Below are 20,063 nucleotides of genomic sequence, written 5' to 3'. Positions count from 1 at the left end.
CGTGGGTTGGCTGTTGGTGCTCGGGGCCATTCCCATGGGATGCTCCCGTGGGTTGGCTGTTGGTGCCTGGGCACATTCCCATGGGATGCTCCCGTGGGTTGGCTGTTGGTGTCCAGGCACATTCCCATGGGATGCTCCCGTGGGTTGGCTGTTGGTGTCCGGGCACATTCCCATGGGATGCTCCCGTGGGTTGGCTGTTGGTGTCCGGGGCCATTCCCATGGGATGCTCCCGTGGGTTGGCTGTTGGTGTCCGGGGCCATTCCCATGGGATGCTCCCGTGGGTTGGCTGTTGGTGTCCAGGCACATTCCCATGGGATGCTCCCGTGGGTTGGCTGTTGGTGTCCGGGGCCATTCCCATGGGATGCTCCCGTGGGTTGGCTGTTGGTGTCCGGGGCCATTCCCATGGGAAGGGGCTGCGGCACCAGGGCTGAGCCCGGCCCGGGGCTGCGGGAGGGGAGATCGGGGCAGGGAGCGGTGCCAGAGCGGGATTCGCCGCGCTTCCCGCCGGGATACTTGTGGGACCGGGACCATGGAGCTGGGAAGGGCCGGGAAGCTCCTCCTGGGAATGGGGACAGGGATGCGGAGCCGTTCCTGCGGCAACGGCGCTGCCACGCTCCCGCATTCCCGGGGGAAAACCCCACATTCCCGGGGGAAGGTCCGCCTCCTCATCCGAGTTCCTGGTATTTAATGGAAATTTCCACGCGGAGCCGGGCGGATCCATCCCTGCTCCATCCCTGCTCCATCCCTGCTCCATCCCTGCTCCCGGCACATCCATCCCTGCTCCATCCCTGCTCCATCCCTGCTCCCGGCACATCCATCCCTGCTCCATCTCTGCTGCATCCCTGCTCCATCCCTGCTCCCGGCACATCCATCCCTGTTCCATCCCTGCTCCATCCCTGCTGCATCCCTGCTCCCGGCACATCCATCCCTGTTCCATCCCTGCTCCATCCCTGCTCCATCCCTGCTCCCGGCACATCCATCCCTGCTCCATCCCTGCTGCATCCCTGCTCCGGGTGGATCCATCCCTGCTCCATCCCTGCTCTGGGTGGATCCATCCCTGCTCCATCCCTGCTCCATCCCTGCTCTGGGTGGATCCATCCCTGCTCCATCCCTGCTGCATCCCTGCTCCGGGTGGATCCATCCCTGCTCCATCCCTGCTCTGGGTGGATCCATCCCTGCTCCATCCCTGCTCCATCCCTGCTCTGGGTGGATCCATCCCTGCTCCATCCCTGCTCCATCCCTGCTCTGGGTGGATCCATCCCTGCTCCATCCCTGCTCCATCCCTGCTCCCAGCACATCCATCCCTGCTCCATCCCTGCTCCAGGCGGATCCATCCCTGCTCCATCCCTGCTCCAGGCGGATCCATCCCTGCTCCATCCCTGCTCCGGGTGGATCCATCCCTGCTCCATCCCTGCTCCGGGTGGATCCATCCCTGCTCCATCCCTGCTCCCAGCACATCCATCCCTGCTCCATCCCTGCTCCATCCCTGCTCCCAGCACATCCATCCCTGCTCCATCCCTGCTCTGGGTGGATCCATCCCTGCTCCATCCCTGCTCCATCCCTGCTCCGGGTGGATCCATCCCTGCTCCGGCTCCACAGGGGCAGCACCAGGCGCGGTGTCTCCGAGAGGGGTTGATCCTCTTGGTTGAATCTCACATGTGGATGTGGGATTTGGAATTTGGGATGTGGGATGGGATTCAGGATACCCACAGTGCTTTTCGCTCGATGGATCCTCCCTGGAATGTTTTAATCCCGGTCCATTCCCTGAAGCAGCTCTCAGGGATCCTGAGGGACCCTGGTGCAGATCCCGAGGTCACTCCCAGTGCCGTGTCCCGGGATTATTCGAATCCTGGGATCCCAGAATGCTTTGGCTGGGATCCACGGAACTTCAACCCCATCCCATTCCCACCCCGGCACCTCCCCCGATGATCCCAGGCTGCTCCAGCCTTTCCTTGGGCACTGCCAGGGATCCGGGCATTCCCTGGGAATTCCAGCCCAGCCGGGAATTCCTTCCCAAGATCCCAGCCCGAGCTCCCCTTTCCCACTGGGAAGCCATTCCCTGCCTCCTGCCCCTCCAGCCCTTTCCCAAATCCCAGCTCTCCTGGAGCCCCTTCCGGCTCAGGAAGCGGCTCCGAGGATTCCCTGGAGCTCAGGGTTTTCCTTGGAGCTGCATCCCCCGGGATTTGCCTGCTGGGAACCCCAGCCTGGAGCCATCCCAGCAGCTCCCGAGGATCTCGGAATGGTTTTGGTGGGAAGGGACCTCAAATCCCATTCCCATTCCAACCCCGACACCTCCCACGATCCCGGGGTTCTCCAAGCCTCATCCAACCTTTCCCCGGACACAGAGCAGCCCCTTGGCTCCGTGCCACATTCCAACCGTTCCCGGAATTCCCGCAGGAGCGCCTGATGCTCTCCATCCTTCCCAAGCACGTGGCCGACGAGATGCTGAAGGACATGAAGAAGGACCCGAGCCAGAAGGAGCTGCAGCAGTTCAACACCATGTACATGTACCGGCACGAGAACGTCAGGTGGGGCCATTCCCAGAAAACCGGGAAAGATTCCCAAAACTCCCGGCTTTGCCGCCCTAGCTGGGCAAAAAAAAGAGGAATCGTTGACGGCCAAGCCAACGGGAAACCTCCACGAGCGCGACTCGGAGCGTTGCTCCGAGTTTGTAGAGCGTCGTTTTCGTCTTATCCGATGGGGTTTTGGTTTTTTTTGGGAAAGCGGGGATGGGAAAGTTGGGATTGAGGCGCCGGGTGTTGTTCCCGCAGCATCCTGTTCGCGGATATCGTGGGATTCACGCAGCTCTCCTCGTCCTGCAGCGCCCAGGAGCTGGTGAAGCTCCTCAACGAGCTCTTCGCGCGCTTCGACAAACTGGCGGCCGTGAGTGCTTCCCAGAATTCCCGGAATTCCCAAAAATCCGCCTTCCCGGGGTGGGGATGAGGAGGTTGAAATGTGTGGGATGCTGGAGGCGCCCTGCCCTGATTGCTGGGAAAGGGGTCAGGAGAGGCAGGGAGGGGATGGAAAATCCGAGGGTTTGCGTTCCTGCCGGACGTCGGAGATTCCGCAGGCTGGGAACGGGATGGGGGCGGAGCGGGAGCCGCGGGATCACCGGGATGCCGCCGTTATTCCCAGAAACACCACCAGCTGCGGATCAAGATCCTGGGAGATTGCTACTACTGCATCTGCGGGCTGCCGGAATTCCGGGAGGACCACGCCGTGTGCTCCATCCGCATGGGGCTGGCCATGGTGGAGGCCATCTCGTAAGGCAGGGCGGGAATGGGAATGGGAGTGGGAATGGGAGTGGGGATGGGGATGGGAGTGGGAATGGGGGTGGGAGTGGGAATGGGATGGGAGTGGAGTGGGAATGGGAATGGGAGTGGGAGTGGGGATGGGAATGGGAGTGGGGATGGGGGCGGGAATGGGGATGGGAGTGGGAATGGGATGGGAGTGGAGTGGGAATGGGAATGGGATGGGAGTGGGGATGGGAATGGGAGTGGGGATGGGGGCGGGAATGGGAGTAGGGGGTGGGAATGGGATGAGAATGGGAGTGGGGGTGGGAATGGAAATGGGAATGGAGATGGGAGTGGGGATGGGAATGGGAGTGCGGATGGGGATGGGAATGGGGATGGGAATGGGAGTGGGAATGGGAGTGGGGATGGGAATGGGAATGGGAGTGGGAATGGGAGTGGGGGTGGGAATGGAAATGGAAATGGAGATGGGAGTGGGAATGGGAGTGGGGGTGGGAATGGAAATGGGAATGGAGATGGGAGTGGGAATGGGAGTGGGAATGGGAATGGGAATGGAAGTGGGATGGGGGTGGGAGTGGGGGTGAGAATGGGAGTGGGAATGGGAATGGGGATGGGAGTGGAAGTGGGATAGGGGTGGGAGCGGGGATGGGAATGGGAATGGAAGTGGGATGGGGGTGGGAGTGGGGGTGGGAATGGAAGTGGGGGATGGGGATGGAAATGGGAACAAATGGGAATGACAATGGGAACAGGAACGGGAGCGGGAGCGGGGATGGGAGCGGGGGATGAGAAACGGTGCTGGGGCTGAATTAAAACTCGGAGAGCGATCGGGGACAGCGGGGGCTGGGCTGAGGCCGGAGAACGGCCCTGAGGATTCCCCGCATTCCCCGCGGATTCCCCACATTCCCCGCGGATTCCCCGCCGATTGCCCGCATTCCCCGCGGAGTCCCCACATTCCCCGCGGATTCCCCGCCGATTGCCCGCATTCCCCGCGGAGTCCCCCCATTCCCCGCGCATCCCCCGCATTCCCTGAGGATTCCTCATGGATTCCCCACATTCCCTGTGCATCCCCCGCATTCCCTGTGGATTCCCTGCAGATTCCCCACGGATTCCCCACAGATTCCCCGCCGACTCCCCACATTCCCCGTGGATTCCCCACATTCCCCGCGGATTCCCCATGGATTCCCCACATTCCCCGTGGATTCCCCACATTCCCTGCCGATCCCCCGTGGATTCCCCATGGATTGCCCACATTCCCTGCCGATCCCCCGTGGATTCCCCATGGATTGCCCACATTCCCCGCCGATTCCCCACATTCCCCGCCGATCCCCCGTGGATTCTCCATGGATTCCCCACATTCCCCGCCGATCCCCCGTGGATTCCCCATGGATTGCCCACATTCCCCGCCGATTCCCCACATTCCCCGCCGATTCCCCGCCTTCCCCGCGGGCTCCCCGCGGATGTTCCGTGTCCCGCCGCAGCTCGGTGCGGGAGCAGACGCGCACGGCGGTGGACATGCGCGTGGGCGTGCACAGCGGCACCGTGCTGGGCGGCGTGCTGGGCCAGAAGCGCTGGCAGTACGACGTCTGGTCCACCGACGTCACCGTGGCCAACAAGATGGAGGCGGGCGGCATTCCCGGGTGAGCCCCCGCGCCGGGGCCGGGACGGGGTGGCCCCGGCGGCCGAGGTGACGCCGGTGGCCCCGGCAGGCGGGTGCACATCTCGCAGAGCACCAGGGACTGCCTGAAGGGCGAGTTCGAGCTGGAGCCGGGCGAGGGCGGCTCCCGGTGCGAGTACCTGCGGGAGAAGGGCATCGTCACCTACCTCGTGGTGGTCCCCAAGCAGCCCCTGCGCAACGGCATCAACGGCGTGGTGAGTGGCACTGGGGATACTGGGAGCACTGGGGAGCACTGGGGACACATGGGTGACCACGCCGCTGACCTTGTCCCACACCGTGGTGAGTGGCACTGGGGACACTGGGAGCACTGGGGACACCCAGAGTGACCATGTCACTGACCTTGTCCCATGGCGTGGTGAGTGGCACTGGGGACACTGGGAGCACTGGGGACACCTGGGTGACCATGTCACTGACCTTGTCCCACACTGTGGTGAGTGGCACTGGGGATACTGGGAGCACTGGGAGCACTGGGGACACCTGGGTGACCATGTCACTGACCTTGTCCCACACTGTGGTGAGTGGCACTGGGGACACTGGGAGCACTGGGAGCACTGGGGACACCTGGGTGACCATGTCACTGACCTTGTCCCACACTGTGGTGAGTGGCACTGGGGAGCACTGGGGACACTGGGGAGCACTGGGGACACCAGAGTGACCATGTCACTGACCTTGTCCCACGGCGTGGTGAGTGGCACTGGGGACACTGGGAGCACTGGGGACACTGGGAGCACTGGGGAGCACTGGGGACACTGGGGACACCTGGGTGACCATGTCACTGACCTTGTCCCATGGCGCGGTGAGTGGCACTGGGGACACTGGGAGCACTGGGGACACTGGGGACACCAGAGTGACCACGTCACTGACCTTGTCCCACGGCGTGGTGAGTGGCACTGGGAACACTGGGGAGCACTGGGGACACTGGGAGCTCTGGGGACACTGGGGACACCTGTGTGACCATGTCACTGACCTTGTCCCATGGCGTGGTGAGTGGCACTGGGGACACTGGGGACACTGGGGACACTGGGAGCTCTGGGGACACTGGGGACACCTGTGTGACCATGTCACTGACCTTGTCCCACACCATGGTGAGTAGCACTGGGGACACTGGGAGCACTGGGGACACTGGGAGCACTGGGGAGCACTGGGGACACTGGGGACACCAGAGTGACCACGTCACTGACCTTGTCCCATGGCGTGGTGAGTGGCACTGGGGACACTGGGAGCACTGGGGACACCTGGGTGACCATGTCACTGACCTTGTCCCACACCGTGGTGAGTGGCACTGGGGACACTGGGAGCACTGGGGACACCAGGGTGACCATGTCACTGACCTTGTCCCACAGCGTGGTGAGTGGCACTGGGGAGCACTGGGGACACTGGGGAGCACTGGGGACACCAGAGTGACCACGTCACTGACCTTGTCCCATGGCGTGGTGAGTGGCACTGGGGACACTGGGAGCACTGGGGACACCTGTGTGACCATGTCACTGACCTTGTCCCATGGCGTGGTGAGTGGCACTGGGGACACTGGGAGCTCTGGGGACACTGGGGACACCTGGGTGACCATGTCACTGACCTTGTCCCACACCGTGGTGAGTGGCACTGGGGACACTGGGGACACTGGGGACACCTGGGTGACCATGTCACTGACCTTGTCCCATGGCGTGGTGAGTGGCACTGGGGACACTGGGGACACTGGGGACACCTGGGTGACCACGTCACTGACCTTGTCCCACACCGTGGTGAGTGGCACTGGGGACACTGGGAGCACTGGGGACACCAGGGTGACCATGTCACTGACCTTGTCCCATGGCGCGGTGAGTGGCACTGGGGACACTGGGAGCACTGGGGACACCAGGGTGACTATGTCACTGACCTTGTCCCACGGCGTGGTGAGTGGCACTGGGGACACTGGGAGCACTGGGGACACTGGGGACACCTGGGTGACCATGTCACTGACCTTGTCCCATGGCGTGGTGAGTGGCACTGGGGACACTGGGAGCACTGGGGACACCTGGGTGACCACGTCACTGACCTTGTCCCACGGCGTGGTGAGTGGCACTGGGGACACTGGGGACACTGGGAGCACTGGGGACACTGGGGACACCCAGGGTGACCACGTCCCACCCCAGCAGCTGTCACTGCCCTCTTCCCATGGCGTGGTGAGTGCTGGTGGCACCGGTGGCCACGGGGACACCCACCGTGCCCGTGTCCCCCCGCAGAAGCTGTCGCTGACGTCGTCCCACGGCGTGTCCCCACCGCCGGTCACCGGCGCGGAGCGCAACGGGAGCCTCAGCCGGAGCCCGGAGGATCCCGAGGATCCCGAGGCGGGCAGGAGGAATTCCCTGGAGCTCGGCGACGAGGACGGAGAGGTACAGCCCCGTTCCCCGAATTCCTGCCCCACGCAGAGCCGCCGCCGGCCGCGCCCCGGCGCCCCCACGGCGACCCTTCGGCACTGCAGGCGGTGAACCCGTCCTTCCCCAACCCGCGGCGGCGGCTGCGGCTGCGGGACCTGGCGGAACGCGTGGCGGGCGCGGCGCAGAACGAGCAGGAGCTCAACCAGCTGCTCAACGAGGCCCTGCTGGAACGCGAGTCCATCCAGGCGTGAGTGCTCCCGGCGCTTCCCCGGCGCTTCCCCGGCGCTTCGCCGGCGCTGACGGGCGCCGTGTCCGGCAGGCTCAAGGGCAAGAGCACCTTCCGGCTCTCCATGCGCTTCATCGACCCCGACATGGAGACGCGCTACTCCGTGGAGAAGGAGAAGCAGAGCGGCGCCGCCTTCAGCTGCTCCTGCGTCGTCCTCTTCTTCACCGCCCTGGTGGAGGCCGTCATCGACCCCTGGTAGGGCGGGCACGCCTGGGCACGGGGGGGCACCGCGCCGCGCTCGGCGCCGGAGCCTCACCGCCGGCCTTGGCGGCCTTTTGGGCAGGTTGGTGACCAACTACGTGACCTTCGTGGTGGGGGAGGTGCTGCTGCTCGTCCTCACCCTCTGCTCCTTGGCCGCCATCTTCCCGCGGGTGAGACGGGACGCGCCGGTCGCCCGTTGGGGACATCCCACTCGCCCGTTGGGGACGTCCTGGTTGCCCATTGGGGATGTCCGGTCGCCGTGTCCCGCCCGCTGACCCCTCCCTTGCCCTGTCCCTGCAGGTCTTCCCCAAAAAACTGGTGGCCTTCTCCACCTGGATCGACCGCACGCGCTGGGCGCGCAACACCTGGGCCATGGCCGCCATCGCCATCGTCACCGCGGCCGACATCGTGGACATGGTGAGCCGCGCGCTGGCCCGCGGGTGGCCGCCCTTGTCCCCGCGCTCGCCCCGGCCTCGTGTCCCCAGCCTGGCTGCCGTGGGGACCACGGTGGCGCGGTGGCCAACGGGACATCGGGGCCACCGTAGGGGGGTGGCTGTGAGGGGCGGCCCAGGTATTTCAGCTCCATAGCCCTGGTGGCCATGGTGGTGGCCACTGTGTCCCCATGTCCCCAGCTCGGCCGTCATGGGGACTGCGGGGTGGTGGCCAACGGGACATCGGGGCCACCGTGAGGGGGGTGGCTGTGAGGGGCGGCCCAGGTATTACAGCTCCATCGCCCTGGTGGCCATAGTGGTCACGGTGGCCACCATGCCCCAGCTTGGCTGCCACGGGAACTGCAGCATAGTGACCAGTGGGACATCGGGGCCACCGTGGGGTGGTGGCTACGAGGAGCAGCCAAATACTGCAGCTCCATAGCCCTGGTGGCCACGGCGGTCACGGTGGCCACCGTGTCCCCAGCTCAGCCGCCACGGGGACCGTGGTGGCGCGGTGGCCAACGGGACATCAGGGCCGCCGCGGGGTGGCGGCTGCGAGGAGCAGCCCAGATAGGACAGCTCCATTGCTCTGGTGGCCACGGTGGCCACCGTGTGCCCAGCTCAGCTACCATGGGGACGATGCCCAGGTGGCCAGTGGGACACCGGGGCCACCTCGGGGTGGCGGCCGCGAGGAGCAGCCCAGATATCACAGCTCCATCGCCCTGGTGGCCACCGCGTCCCCGTGCTGACCCCGCCCTCCCGTCCCCAGCTCGGCTGCCGACGCGACCGCGGGCTGGCCACCAACGGGACGTCGGGGCCGCCGCGGGGCGGTGGCTGTGCGGAGCAGCCCAAGTACTACAGCTACATCGCCCTGCTGGCCCTGGTGGCCACCGTGATGCTGGTCCAGGTGAGCCACATGGTCAAGCTGACCCTCATGGTGCTCATCACCGCCGCCACCGGCGCCGTCAACTTCTCCGCCTGGGAGCCCATCTTCGACCAGTACGACCGGCGGCGGGGCCAGCACAGCTCGTAAGGGGGGGCCGGGGCCGGGAGGGGCCGGGAGGGGCCGGGGCCGGGCCTGGAGCCCGTCCGGCTGTGCCGTCGCTGCCGGCAGGTCCGTGCTGGTCCCCTCCAAGTATTCCATGACCGCCATGATCTTCGTGGTGATGCTCAGCTTCTACTACTTCTCGCGGCACGTGAGTGGCTGCCGGCGGCCCTGCCCTGCCCTTTTCCTCCTTTTCCCTTCCCTTTTCCTCCTTTTCCTCCTTTTCCCTTCCCTTTTCCTCCTTTTTCCTTCCCTTTTCCTCCTTTTTCCTTCCCTTTTCCTCCTTTTTCCTTCCCTTTTCCTCCTTTTCCCTTCCCTTTTCCTCCTTTTTCCTTCTTTTTCTTCCCTTTTCCTTCTTTTTCTTCCCCTTCCCTTTTCCTTCTTTTTCCTCCTTTTCCCTTCCCTTTTCCTCCTTTTCCCTTCCCTTTTCCTTCTTTTTCCTCCCCTTCCCTTTTTCTCCTTTTTCTTCCCCTTCCCTTTTCCTTCTTTTTCCTTCCCTTTTCCTTCTTTTTCCTTCCCTTTTCCTTCTTTTTCCTTCCCTTTTCCTTCTTTTTCCTGCCCTTCCTTTCCCTTCTGTTCCCTTTTCCTTCTTTTTCCTGCCCTTCCCTTCCCTTTTCCTTTTTCTTCCCCTTTCCTCCCTTTTCCTCCTTTTTCCTTCCGTTCCCTTTTCCTTCTTTTTCCTGCCCTTCCCTTTTCCTTCTTTTTCCTGCCCTTCCCTTTTCTTTCTTTTTCCTTCCCTTTTCCTTCTTTTTCTTCCCCTTCCCTTTTCCTCCTTTTTCCTTCCCTTTTCCTTCTTTTTCCTGCCCTTCCCTTCCCTTTTCCTCCTTTTTCTTCCCCTTCCCTTTTCCTCCTTTTTCTTCCCTTTTTCTCCTTTTTCCTGCCCTTCCCTTTTCCTCCTTTTTCTTCCCCTTTCCTTCCTTTTCCTCCTATTATCTTGTTTCCTCCTTTTTCCTCTTTTCCTCCTTTCTTCTCCTTTTTCCTCTCCCCTTCCTCCTTTTTCTTCCCTTTTTCTCCCCATTCCTCCCCCTTTCTCCCTTTGCCCTTCCCTAAATCCCTTCCCTTCCCTTCCCTAAATCCCTTCCCTTCCCTGATTCCTTGGAAGCTCCACGATCCCGGGATTTATCCCAGGCCCATCCCCAGCATCTCCATCTCCTCTCCAAGGAAACCCCCCAAGGTTTTTCCAGCCCCCCCACCCCAAATCCGGGAACGTCCCCATCCCATCCCATTCCCAACGTGGCCGTGAGGCTCCCGCTCCCACCTCGGAGCCGTTCTCACCCCGAATTACGGCTTCACCTCATCCCAAACCCTTCTCCCAGGCTGTCCCCGTGATCCCAGCGCGGGTGGAACTGGGAACGCAGCCACATTCCCACCATGAATTCCCAGGTGGAAAAGCTGGCCAGGACCCTTTTCCTGTGGAAGATCGACGTCCACGACCAGAAGGAGCGCGTGTCCGAGATGCGCCGCTGGAACGAGGCCCTGGTGGCCAACATGCTCCCGGAGCACGTGGCCCGCCACTTCCTGGGCTCCAAAAAGCGGGATGAGGTCGGTGTTCCCACATTCCCGGGCTCTTCCCACCTCCAGATCCAACGGTCTCGCCATAAATTCCGGACGAGCGCCTTTGGGGAGGAGCCGCGGATGGGTTGGGATTTGCCGGAGGCGCCGGCGCGCTCCCTGGGCGCGTTCCCGGCTCTCGGGGACGTTCCCGCCGCGCTTCCGTGGGCACATTCCCGGCTCCCGGCCACATTCCCGGCGCCTTTCCCAGGAGCTCTACAGCCAAACCTACGAGGAGATCGGCGTCATGTTCGCCTCCCTTCCCAACTTCGCCGACTTCTACACGGAGGAGAGCATCAACAACGGCGGCATCGAGTGCCTGCGCTTCCTCAACGAGATCATCTCCGACTTCGACGCGGTGAGCCGGGACGGGATCCACCGCGGCCATTCCCCGCGATTCCTCCCGACCTTCCCGTCCCGCTCCCGCCGGGATGCGCCGCGATCCCGCGTTTCGTGTCCGTGCCCAGCTCCTGGACGAGCCCCAGTTCCGCTGCATCACCAAGATCAAGACCATCGGCAGTACCTACATGGCCGCCTCCGGAGTGACGCCCGACGCCGGCGCCAACGGATTCGGCGCCAAGGTCAGGGCAGGATCCGGCCGTGGGACGCTCCTGGGGATTCGGGGCTCGGTCCCTTCCTCCTTCTCCCCATCCCTGCGTCCCCATCCCCGTGTCCCATCCCTGTCCCCATCCCAGTGTCCCATCCCAGTGTCCCATCTCCCTGTCCTCGTCCCTGGATCCCATCCCCATGTCCCATCTCCATCTCCCCATCCCCGTGTCCCATCTCCCTGTCCCCATCCCTGCGTCCCCATCCCCGTGTCCCATTCCAGTGTCCCATCTCCCTGTCCCCATCCCAGTGTCCCATCTCCATTTCCCATCTCCATGTCCCATCCCAGTGTCCCATCTCCCTGTCCCCATCCCAGTGTCCCACCCCCGTGTCCTCATCTCAGTGTCCCCATCCCAGTGTCCCATCCCCATTTCCCATCCCCGTGTCCCCATCCCCGTGTCCCATCCCCGTGTCCCCATCCCAGTGTCCCATCCCTGTGTCCCATCCCCATTTCCCATCCCCGTGTCCCATCTCCATCTCCCCATCCCCGTGTCCCATCTCCCTGTCCCCATCCCAGTGTCCCCATCCCCGTGTCCCATCCCCATGTCCCATCTCCCTGTCCCCATCCCAGTGTCCCATCCCAGTCTCCCATCCCCATTTCCCATCTCCATGTCCCATCTCCCTGTCCCCATCCCAGTGTCCCATCCCAGTCTCCCATCCCCATTTCCCATCTCCATGTCCCATCTCCCTGTCCCCATCCCAGTGTCCCATCCCCATTTCCCATCTCCATGTCCCATCCCAGTGTCCCATCCCAGTGTCCCATCCCTGTGTCCCATCTCCTGTCCCCATCTCCCTGTCCCCATCCCCGTGTCCCATCCCCATTTCCCATCTCCATGTCCCATCCCCGTCCTCATCCCTGGATCCCATCCCCATTTCCCATCTCCATGTCCCATCTCCCTGTCCCCATCCCAGTGTCCCATCCCCATTTCCCATCTCCATGTCCCATCCCAGTGTCCCATCCCTGTGTCCCATCTCCTGTCCCCATCTCCCTGTCCCCATCCCTGTGTCCCATCCCTGGATCCCATCCCCATTTCCCATCTCCATGTCCCATCTCCCTGTCCCCATCCCAGTGTCCCATCCCAGTGTCCCATCTCCCTGTCCCCATCCCTGTGTCCCATTCCCCATCTCCCCCGGCCCGTCAACGCCGGGAAAAGGCAGCCAAGGGCTGATTCCCGGCGTTTCCGTGCAGAAGGAGCTGTCGGAGAAGGAGCGCTGGCAGCACTTGGCCGACCTGGCCGACTTCGCCTTGGCCATGAAGGTGACGCTGATGAACATCAACTACCAGTCCTTCAACAACTTCATGCTCCGCATAGGCAAGTCCGGGAATGCCGGGAATGCCGGGAATTCCGGGATACCTCCGCGTGCCCCGGTGCCATCGGCGCCTGTCCCGCGCAGGGATGAACAAGGGCGCGGTGCTGGCCGGGGTCATCGGCGCCCGCAAGCCCCACTACGACATCTGGGGCAACACGGTCAACGTGGCCAGCAGGATGGAATCCACCGGAGTCATGGGGAACATCCAGGTGGGATCACGGCGGCAGCGGCGATCTGGGGGCGTGGAGCGCTCGGAACGGCCCAGGCTCGGGGGTGGGAAGGGGAAAGCCGGGGTTGGGAATGCCAGGAAAAGGTTGGGGATGGATGAGGAGCTGCTCCGAGGTGGGAAAGGCGTGGAATGGTGGGATGGGTTGGGTTTGTTCCAGCTTGGGCTCCGTCCCCTATCCCAGGGGTGCTCCGAGCTTTCCCTGGACACTGCCAGGGATCCGGGCATTCCCTGGGAATTCCAGCGCAGCCGGGAATTCCTTCCCAAGATCCCAGCCCGAGCTCCCCTTTCCCAGGGAAATCCCTCCATTCCCGCCTCTCCCAGCCTGCCATTGGATCCAGCCCCAGCCCGACTCCTCTGCGGGAAGGAATTCCGGCCTCCAGGCCCTTCCCTGGGAATCTCGGCACTCCAGGAAGGCTCTCCCTTCCCTTTCCCATCCCCGACTCCCAGAAAAAGCCCTGGGCATGGATTCGGAGCCTCCTGCATCCCACAATCCCGGAATGCTTTGGCTGGGATCCACGCAGCTTCAATCCCATCCCATTCCAAGGCCGGCACCTCCCCCGATGATCCCAGGCTGCTCCAGCCTTTCCTTGGGCACTCCCGGGGATTCCCTGGGAATTCCAGCCCAGCCCGTGCCAGGGAAAAATCCCTTCCTAAACTCGGACCCCCCTCGCCTGCGCTGGGATCCGGCCGTTGTTCCCAGTGGGGTTTTTCCCTGCTCCCATCCCAGGAAAGATTCCCGGTATCCCGGCGTCTCCACTTTTCCCGCAGGTGGTGGAGGAGACGCACCTGATCCTGAAGGAATACGGATTCCGCTTCGTCCGGCGCGGCGCCGTCTACGTCAAGGGCAAAGGGGAGCTCCTGACCTTCTTCCTGAAGGGCCGGGAAAAGCCGGGATCGTTCCTCGGAGCCGCCGCCGTTCCCCTGCCCCACCAGGTGCTGGAGAATTCCTGAGGATCCGCCGGCACCACGGAAAACCCCTCGGGAATGTGGGATCCGGAAGCCAAGGCTTTGGCACGGATCCTTCCCGGAAGTTTCGGGGGGATTGGATTCCGTGGGAAAGAGGGAAACGCGGATCCGGCTCCGGGGACCGCGCCGCCGGCTTTTCCCGGGGTTTTCCGGGAGGAAGCGCCGCGGGACAGCAGGACTTGGAGTGGCGGCAGCAATTCCAGGAGATCCAAACTCAGGGATGGTTGGGAAGACTCCGCGTCTCTTCCGGGAGCGGGAGCAAATCCGGGATTTGCTGGGAATTGCCCCCGGATTCCTCCCGAAGCACGGCAGGGAGGAGCTGGGAGAGCTCGGATCCGCCTCGGATTTGGGGAAGAAGGGACGGGAATTGTGCGTTCCAGGCCCGGGAATTCCATCGGAGAACCGATGGATTTCCATTCGGGATCGGCGGCGCCGGGAACGGCGCCCATGGAATGAGGGGAGCCGGGGGCATTCCCGGAGTTGGGATCGCTTTGAATAGAAAGAGTGGAATTCCAAAGCCTGATTCCCATTTGCCGGCCTGCTCTGTTCCAGGGATAACGGGAGGGGCTCCAGCGCTTCTCCGAGGGGGCCTTGGGTTTGGAGGGATCCCGGAATCTTTGGCTGGGATCCACGGAGCTTCAATCCCATCCCATTCCGACCCCACCGTGATCCCAGGTTGCTCCAGCCTTTCCTTGGATGCTCCCAGGGATTCCCTGGGAATTCCGGCGCAGCTGGGAATTCCTTCCCAAGATCCCAGCCCGAGCTCCCCTTTCCCAGGGAAATCCCTCCATTCCCGCCTCTCCCAGCCTGCCATTGGATCCAGCCCCAGCCCGACTCCTCTGCGGGAAGGAATTCCGGCCTCCAGGCCCTTCCCTGCGAATCTCGGCACTCCAGGAAGGCTCTCCCTTCCCTTTCCCGTCCCCGACTTCCAGAAAAACCCCTGGCCATGGATTCGGAGCCTCCTGCATCCCACAATCCCGGAATGCTTTGGCTGGGATCCACGCAGCTTCAATCCCATCCCATTCCAAGGCCGGCACCTCCCCCGATGATCCCAGGCTGCTCCAGCCTTTCCTTGGACACTGCCAGGGATCCGGGCATTCCCTGGGAACTGATAATCAATACCTGATAATCAATAACTGATAGTCAATAGCTAAGAATCAATAACTGATAATCAATAACTAATAATCAATAACTGGTAACCAATTATTAGTAACCAATAACCAAGAACTGATAATCAGGAACTGAGAACCAAGAACTGAAAATCAACAACCGATAACTTATAACTGATAATCGATAACCGATAATCGATAACCGATAATCAATAACCAATAACCGATCAGCAGCACCTCGCAGCCGCTAATTACCAACAATCAATCAATAACCGATAATCACCGATCAATGCCGTGCCCAGCCCCCGCCCCGTTCCCGCGGCTCCGGAGCCTCCTCCCGAGGGTCCCGAACCCCAAAGGTTCCCCCAATTCCGGCCCCAATTCCCAGATTTTCCCAGGATTTGGGAAGATCCCGAGGGTTTTATCCCGAAAAATCCCCAAATCCCAAATTTCTCCCCCAATTCCGGCCCCAATTCCCAGATTTTCCCGGGATTTGGGAGGATCCCGAGGGTTTTATCCCAAAAAAGTTCCCAAATCCCGAAGTTTTCATCCAATTCCCAGATTTTCTCGGGTTTTGGGAAGATCCCGAGGGTTTCAGCACAAAAAAGTCCCAAATCCCCAATTTTTTAACCCCCAAATTCCCTAGGATTTTAACCCCAAAAAATCCCAAATCCCAAAGTTTTCATCCAATTCCCAGATTTTCCCAGGATTTGGGAAGACCCCGAAGGATTCTATCCCGAAAAAGTCCCAAATCCTGAAGTTTTCCCCCCGTTCCCAGATTTTCCTGGCATTTGGGAGGATCCCGAGGGTTTTATCCCGAAAAATCCCCAAATCCCAAATTTCTCCTCCAATTCCAGCCCTAATTCCCAGATTTTTCTTGGATTTGGGAGGATCCCAAGGGTTTCATCCCAAAAAAACCCCAAATCCCGAATTTTTTACCCCAATTCCCAGATTTTAACCCCCAAAAAATCCCCAAATCCCAAAGTTTCCCCCTAATTCCAGCCCCAATTCCCAGATTTTTGCCCAAGAATTTCCCTGAATCCTGAAGTTTTCACCCAATTCCGGCCCCAATTCCCAGATTTTTCTCAGGATTTTTGAAGATCCTAAGGATTTTATCCCAAAAAAGTCCCAAATCCCAAAGTTTTCATCCAATTCCCAGATTTTGTCCCCCAAAAATCCCCGAAAATCCCGAATTTCTCCCCCAATTCCAGCCCCAATTCCCAGATTTTCCCAGGATTTCCGAAGATCCCAAGGATTTCATCCCAAAAAACCCCCAAATCCCGGATTTCTCCCCCAATTCCGGCCCCAATTCCCAGATTTTCCCAGGATTTCCAAAGATCCCGAGGATTTCATCCCAAAAAACCCCAAATCCCAAAGTGTTTTAACCCAATTCCCAAATTTTACCCCCAAAAAACCCCCAAATCCCGGAATTCTCCACCAATTCCGGCCCCAATTCCCAGATTTTCCCAGGATTTCCGAAGATCCCAAGGATTTCATCCCGAAAAACCCCAAATCCCGAATTTCTCCTCCGATTCCTGCCCCAATTCCCAGATTTTCCTGGCATTCGGGAAGATCCCAAGGATTTTACCCCAAAAAATGCCCCAATCCCAAAGTTTTTCACCCAATTCTCAGATTTTTTCCGGAAAATCCCCAAATCCTGAATTTCTCCCCCAATTCCAGCCCAAATTCCCAGATTTTACCCCCAAAAAGTTCCCAAATCCCAAAGTTTTCCCCCCATTCCCAGATTTTCCCAGGATTTCAGAAGATCCCAAGGATTTTATCCCAAAAAATCCCCAAATCCCGGATTTCTCCTCCAATTCCGGCCCCAATTCCCAGATTCTCCCTGGATTTTTGAAGATTCCAAGGGATTTAATTCCAAAAAAACCCCAAATCCCAAAGGTTTCCCCCCATTCCCAGATTTTGTCCGGAAAATCCCCAAATCCTGAATTTCTCCCCCAATTCCAGCCCCAATTCCCAGATTTTAATCCAAAAAACCTCCTAAATCCCAAAGTTTTTTAATCCAATTCCAGCCCCAATTCCCAGATTTTCCCAGGATTTCTGAAGATCCCAAGGATTTCAACCCAAAAAACCCCCAAATCCCGAATTTCTCCACCAATTCCAGCCCCAATTCCCAGATTTTCCCAGGATTTCCGAAGATCCCAAGGATTTCAACCCAAAAAACCCCCAAATCCCAAATTTCTCCCCCAATTCCGGCCCCAATTCCCAGATTTTCCCAGGATTTCCAAAGACCCCGAGGATTTCATCTCAAAAAACCCCCAAATCCCGGATTTCTCCCCCAATTCCGGCCCCAATTCCCAGATTTTCCCAGGATTTCCAAAGATCCCAAGGATTTCATCCCAAAAAACCCCAAATCCCAAAGGTTTTTAACCCAATTCCCAAATTTTACTCCCAAAAAACCCCCAAATCCCGGATTTCTCCCCCAATTCCGGCCCCAATTCCCAGATTTTCCCAGGATTTCCGAAGATCCCAAGGATTTCATCCCAAAAAACCCCCAAATCCCGGATTTCTCCCCCAATTCCGGCCCCAATTCCCAGATTTTCCCCCGATTTCAGAAGATCCCAAGGATTTTATCCCAAAAAATTCCCAAATCTCAAAGTTTCTTAACCCAAATTCCAGATTTTACTCCCAAAAAATCCCCAAATCCCGAATTTCTCCTCCAATTCCGGCCCCAATTCCCAGATTTTTCCAGGATTTCAGAAGATCCCAAGGGTTTGATCCCAAAAAAATCCCCAAATCCTGAAGTTTTTCCCCAATTCCAGCCCCAATTCCCAGATTTTCCCAGGATTTCCAAAGATCCCAAGGGTTTCATCCCAAAAAATCCCCAAATCCTGAAGTTTTTCCCCAATTCCAGCCCCAATTCCCAGATTTTCTCAGGATTTCAGAAGATTCCAAGGGATTTAATTCCAAAAAACTCCCAAATCCCAAAGTTTTTTAACCCAATTCCCAAGGATCTTACTCCCAAAAAACCCCCAAATCCCGAATTTCTCCCCCAATTTCGGCCCCAATTCCCAGATTTTTCCCGGATTTCAGAAGATCCCAAGGATTTCATCCCGAAAAATCCCCAAATCCCGAATTTCTCCCCCAATTCCAGCCCCAATTCCCAGATTTTCCCAGGATTTCCGAAGACCCCAAGGATTTCATCCCAAAAAACCCCAAATCCCAAAGTTTTTTAACCCAATTCCCAAATTTTACTCCCAAAAAACCCCCAAATCCTGAATTTCTCCCCCAATTCCAGCCCCAATTCCCAGATTTTAACCCCAAAAACCTCCTAAATCCCAAAGTTTTTTAATCCAATTCCGCCCCAATTCCCAGATTTTCTCAGGATTTCAGAAGATCCCAAGGATTTTATCCCAAAAAATCCCCAAATCCCGAATTTCTCCACCAATTCCGGCCCCAATTCCCAGATTTTCCCAGGATTTCCGAAGATCCCAAGGATTTCATCCCAAAAAACCCCCAAATCCCGGATTTCTCCCACAATTCCGGCCCCAATTCCCAGATTTTCCCAGGATTTCCAAAGATCCCGAGGATTTCATCCCAAAAAACCCCAAATCCCAAAGTTTTTTAACCCAATTCCCAAATTTTACTCCCAAAAAACCCCCAAATCCCGGATTTCTCCCCCAATTCCGGCCCCAATTCCCAGATTTTCCCAGGATTTCCGAAGATCCCAAGGATTTCATCCCAAAAACCCCCCAAATCCCGGATTTCTCCCCCAATTCCAGCCCCAATTCCCAGATTTTCCCAGGATTTCCAAAGATCCCAAGGATTTCATCCCAAAAACCCCAAATCCCAAAGGTTTTTAACCCAATTCCCAAATTTTACTCCCAAAAAACCCCCAAATCCCGGATTTCTCCCCCAATTCCCAGCTTTTCCCCCCCCAAAAACCTCCCGACTCCCAAAGTTCTCCGACGTCATTCCCGAGAAAGTCCCCGAGCCCCGCATTTCCCCCCCTGCCCCCGGCCATTCCCGGCTTTTCCGCCTCTCCGGCAATTCCGGCGGCCGCTCAGGAGCTCCAATCCGCGGATCCGAGGGCTCGGAAGGCTCGGGGCAGCGCCCGGCGCCGGAACAGCTCCGCGTGAGCCGAGGCCGCCGCCGCCGCCGGGAAAGCGGGAATCAGGCGGGAAAGGAATTCCCGGAGCCGCCCTGCCCGCAATGCCGGCGGGATTCCCGAAACGCCGGCGGGATTCCCGGGAGCCGGAGGAATTTCCCCCTGGGATTCCCCGCAGGGAAAAGGGGGGTTTTCCCAAGGGAATTTGCCGGTGGAAGGGATTTCCCAATGGGATTTTTCCAATGGGATTTCGGAATGGGATTTTCCGATGGAAAGAGTTTTCCATCGGAATTTTCCAACGGAACTCCCTCACGGGAAGCGTTCCTCCAAGGGGTTTTTCCAATGGAATTTTCCTCAAGGGAGGAGTTTTCCATTGGAATTTTCCTGCTGGAATTCCCACATGGAGAAGGAGTTCCGACGGAATTTTCCAAAGGAATTCCCTCCTGGAATAGGACTTTCCAAAGGAATTTTCCGAAGGAATTTTCCAACGGAAAAACGAAAAATCCCCAAATCCCGAATTTCTCCTCCGATTCCTGCCCCAATTCCCAGATTTTCCTGGCATTTGGGAAGATCCCAAGGATTTTACCCCAAAAAATGCCCCAATCCCAAAGTTTTTCACCCAATTCTCAGATTTTTTCCGGAAAATCCCCAAATCCTGAATTTCTCCCCCAATTCCAGCCCAAATTCCCAGATTTTCCCTGGATTTTTGAAGATTCCAAGGGATTTAATTCCAAAAAAACCCCAAATCGCAAAGGTTTCCCCCCATTCCCAGATTTTGACCGGAAAATCCCCAAATCCTGAATTTCTCCCCCAATTCCAGCCCCAATTCCCAGATTTTAATCCAAAAAACCTCCTAAATCCCAAAGTTTTTTAATCCAATTCCAGCCCCAATTCCCAGATTTTCCCAGGATTTCTGAAGATCCCAAGGATTTCAACCCAAAAAACCCCCAAATCCCAAATTTCTCCCCCAATTCCGGCC

The 20,063-nt window shown here is 59.0% G+C and overlaps 1 protein-coding gene and 1 long non-coding RNA gene across 2 annotated transcripts; one reads left to right on the top strand and one right to left on the bottom strand.

Annotated features, from left to right (window-relative positions):
• Positions 1–2,043: 2,043 nt before the first annotated feature.
• Positions 2,044–14,432, top strand: ADCY3 (adenylate cyclase 3; the record flags this gene model as incomplete). Its single annotated transcript, XM_048298862.1, has 18 exons — positions 2,044–2,528; positions 2,772–2,883; positions 3,136–3,263; positions 4,730–4,888; positions 4,958–5,120; positions 7,149–7,298; positions 7,388–7,530; positions 7,603–7,764; positions 7,853–7,940; positions 8,071–8,187; positions 8,971–9,230; positions 9,316–9,397; positions 10,630–10,788; positions 11,009–11,155; positions 11,265–11,378; positions 12,593–12,716; positions 12,799–12,923; positions 13,712–14,432. Coding segments are annotated over 18 exons (2,901 nt in total), but the record flags the coding sequence as incomplete, so codon positions are not given.
• On the bottom strand, positions 5,381–6,770 carry LOC125323693. The gene is made up of 3 exons (XR_007202613.1): positions 6,548–6,770; positions 6,162–6,397; positions 5,381–5,487 (listed from the first exon to the last, which is right to left on the bottom strand). It is a non-coding gene; the product is annotated as an uncharacterized LOC125323693 (long non-coding RNA).
• Positions 14,433–20,063: the final 5,631 nt, after the last annotated feature.

Source organism: Corvus hawaiiensis, chromosome 3 (genome assembly GCF_020740725.1).
Source record: "Corvus hawaiiensis isolate bCorHaw1 chromosome 3, bCorHaw1.pri.cur, whole genome shotgun sequence".
Classification (NCBI taxonomy): domain Eukaryota; kingdom Metazoa; phylum Chordata; class Aves; order Passeriformes; family Corvidae; genus Corvus; species Corvus hawaiiensis.
The sequence above is the reverse complement of the archived record's forward strand: the minus strand, read 5'-3'. Positions and strand labels throughout refer to the sequence as shown.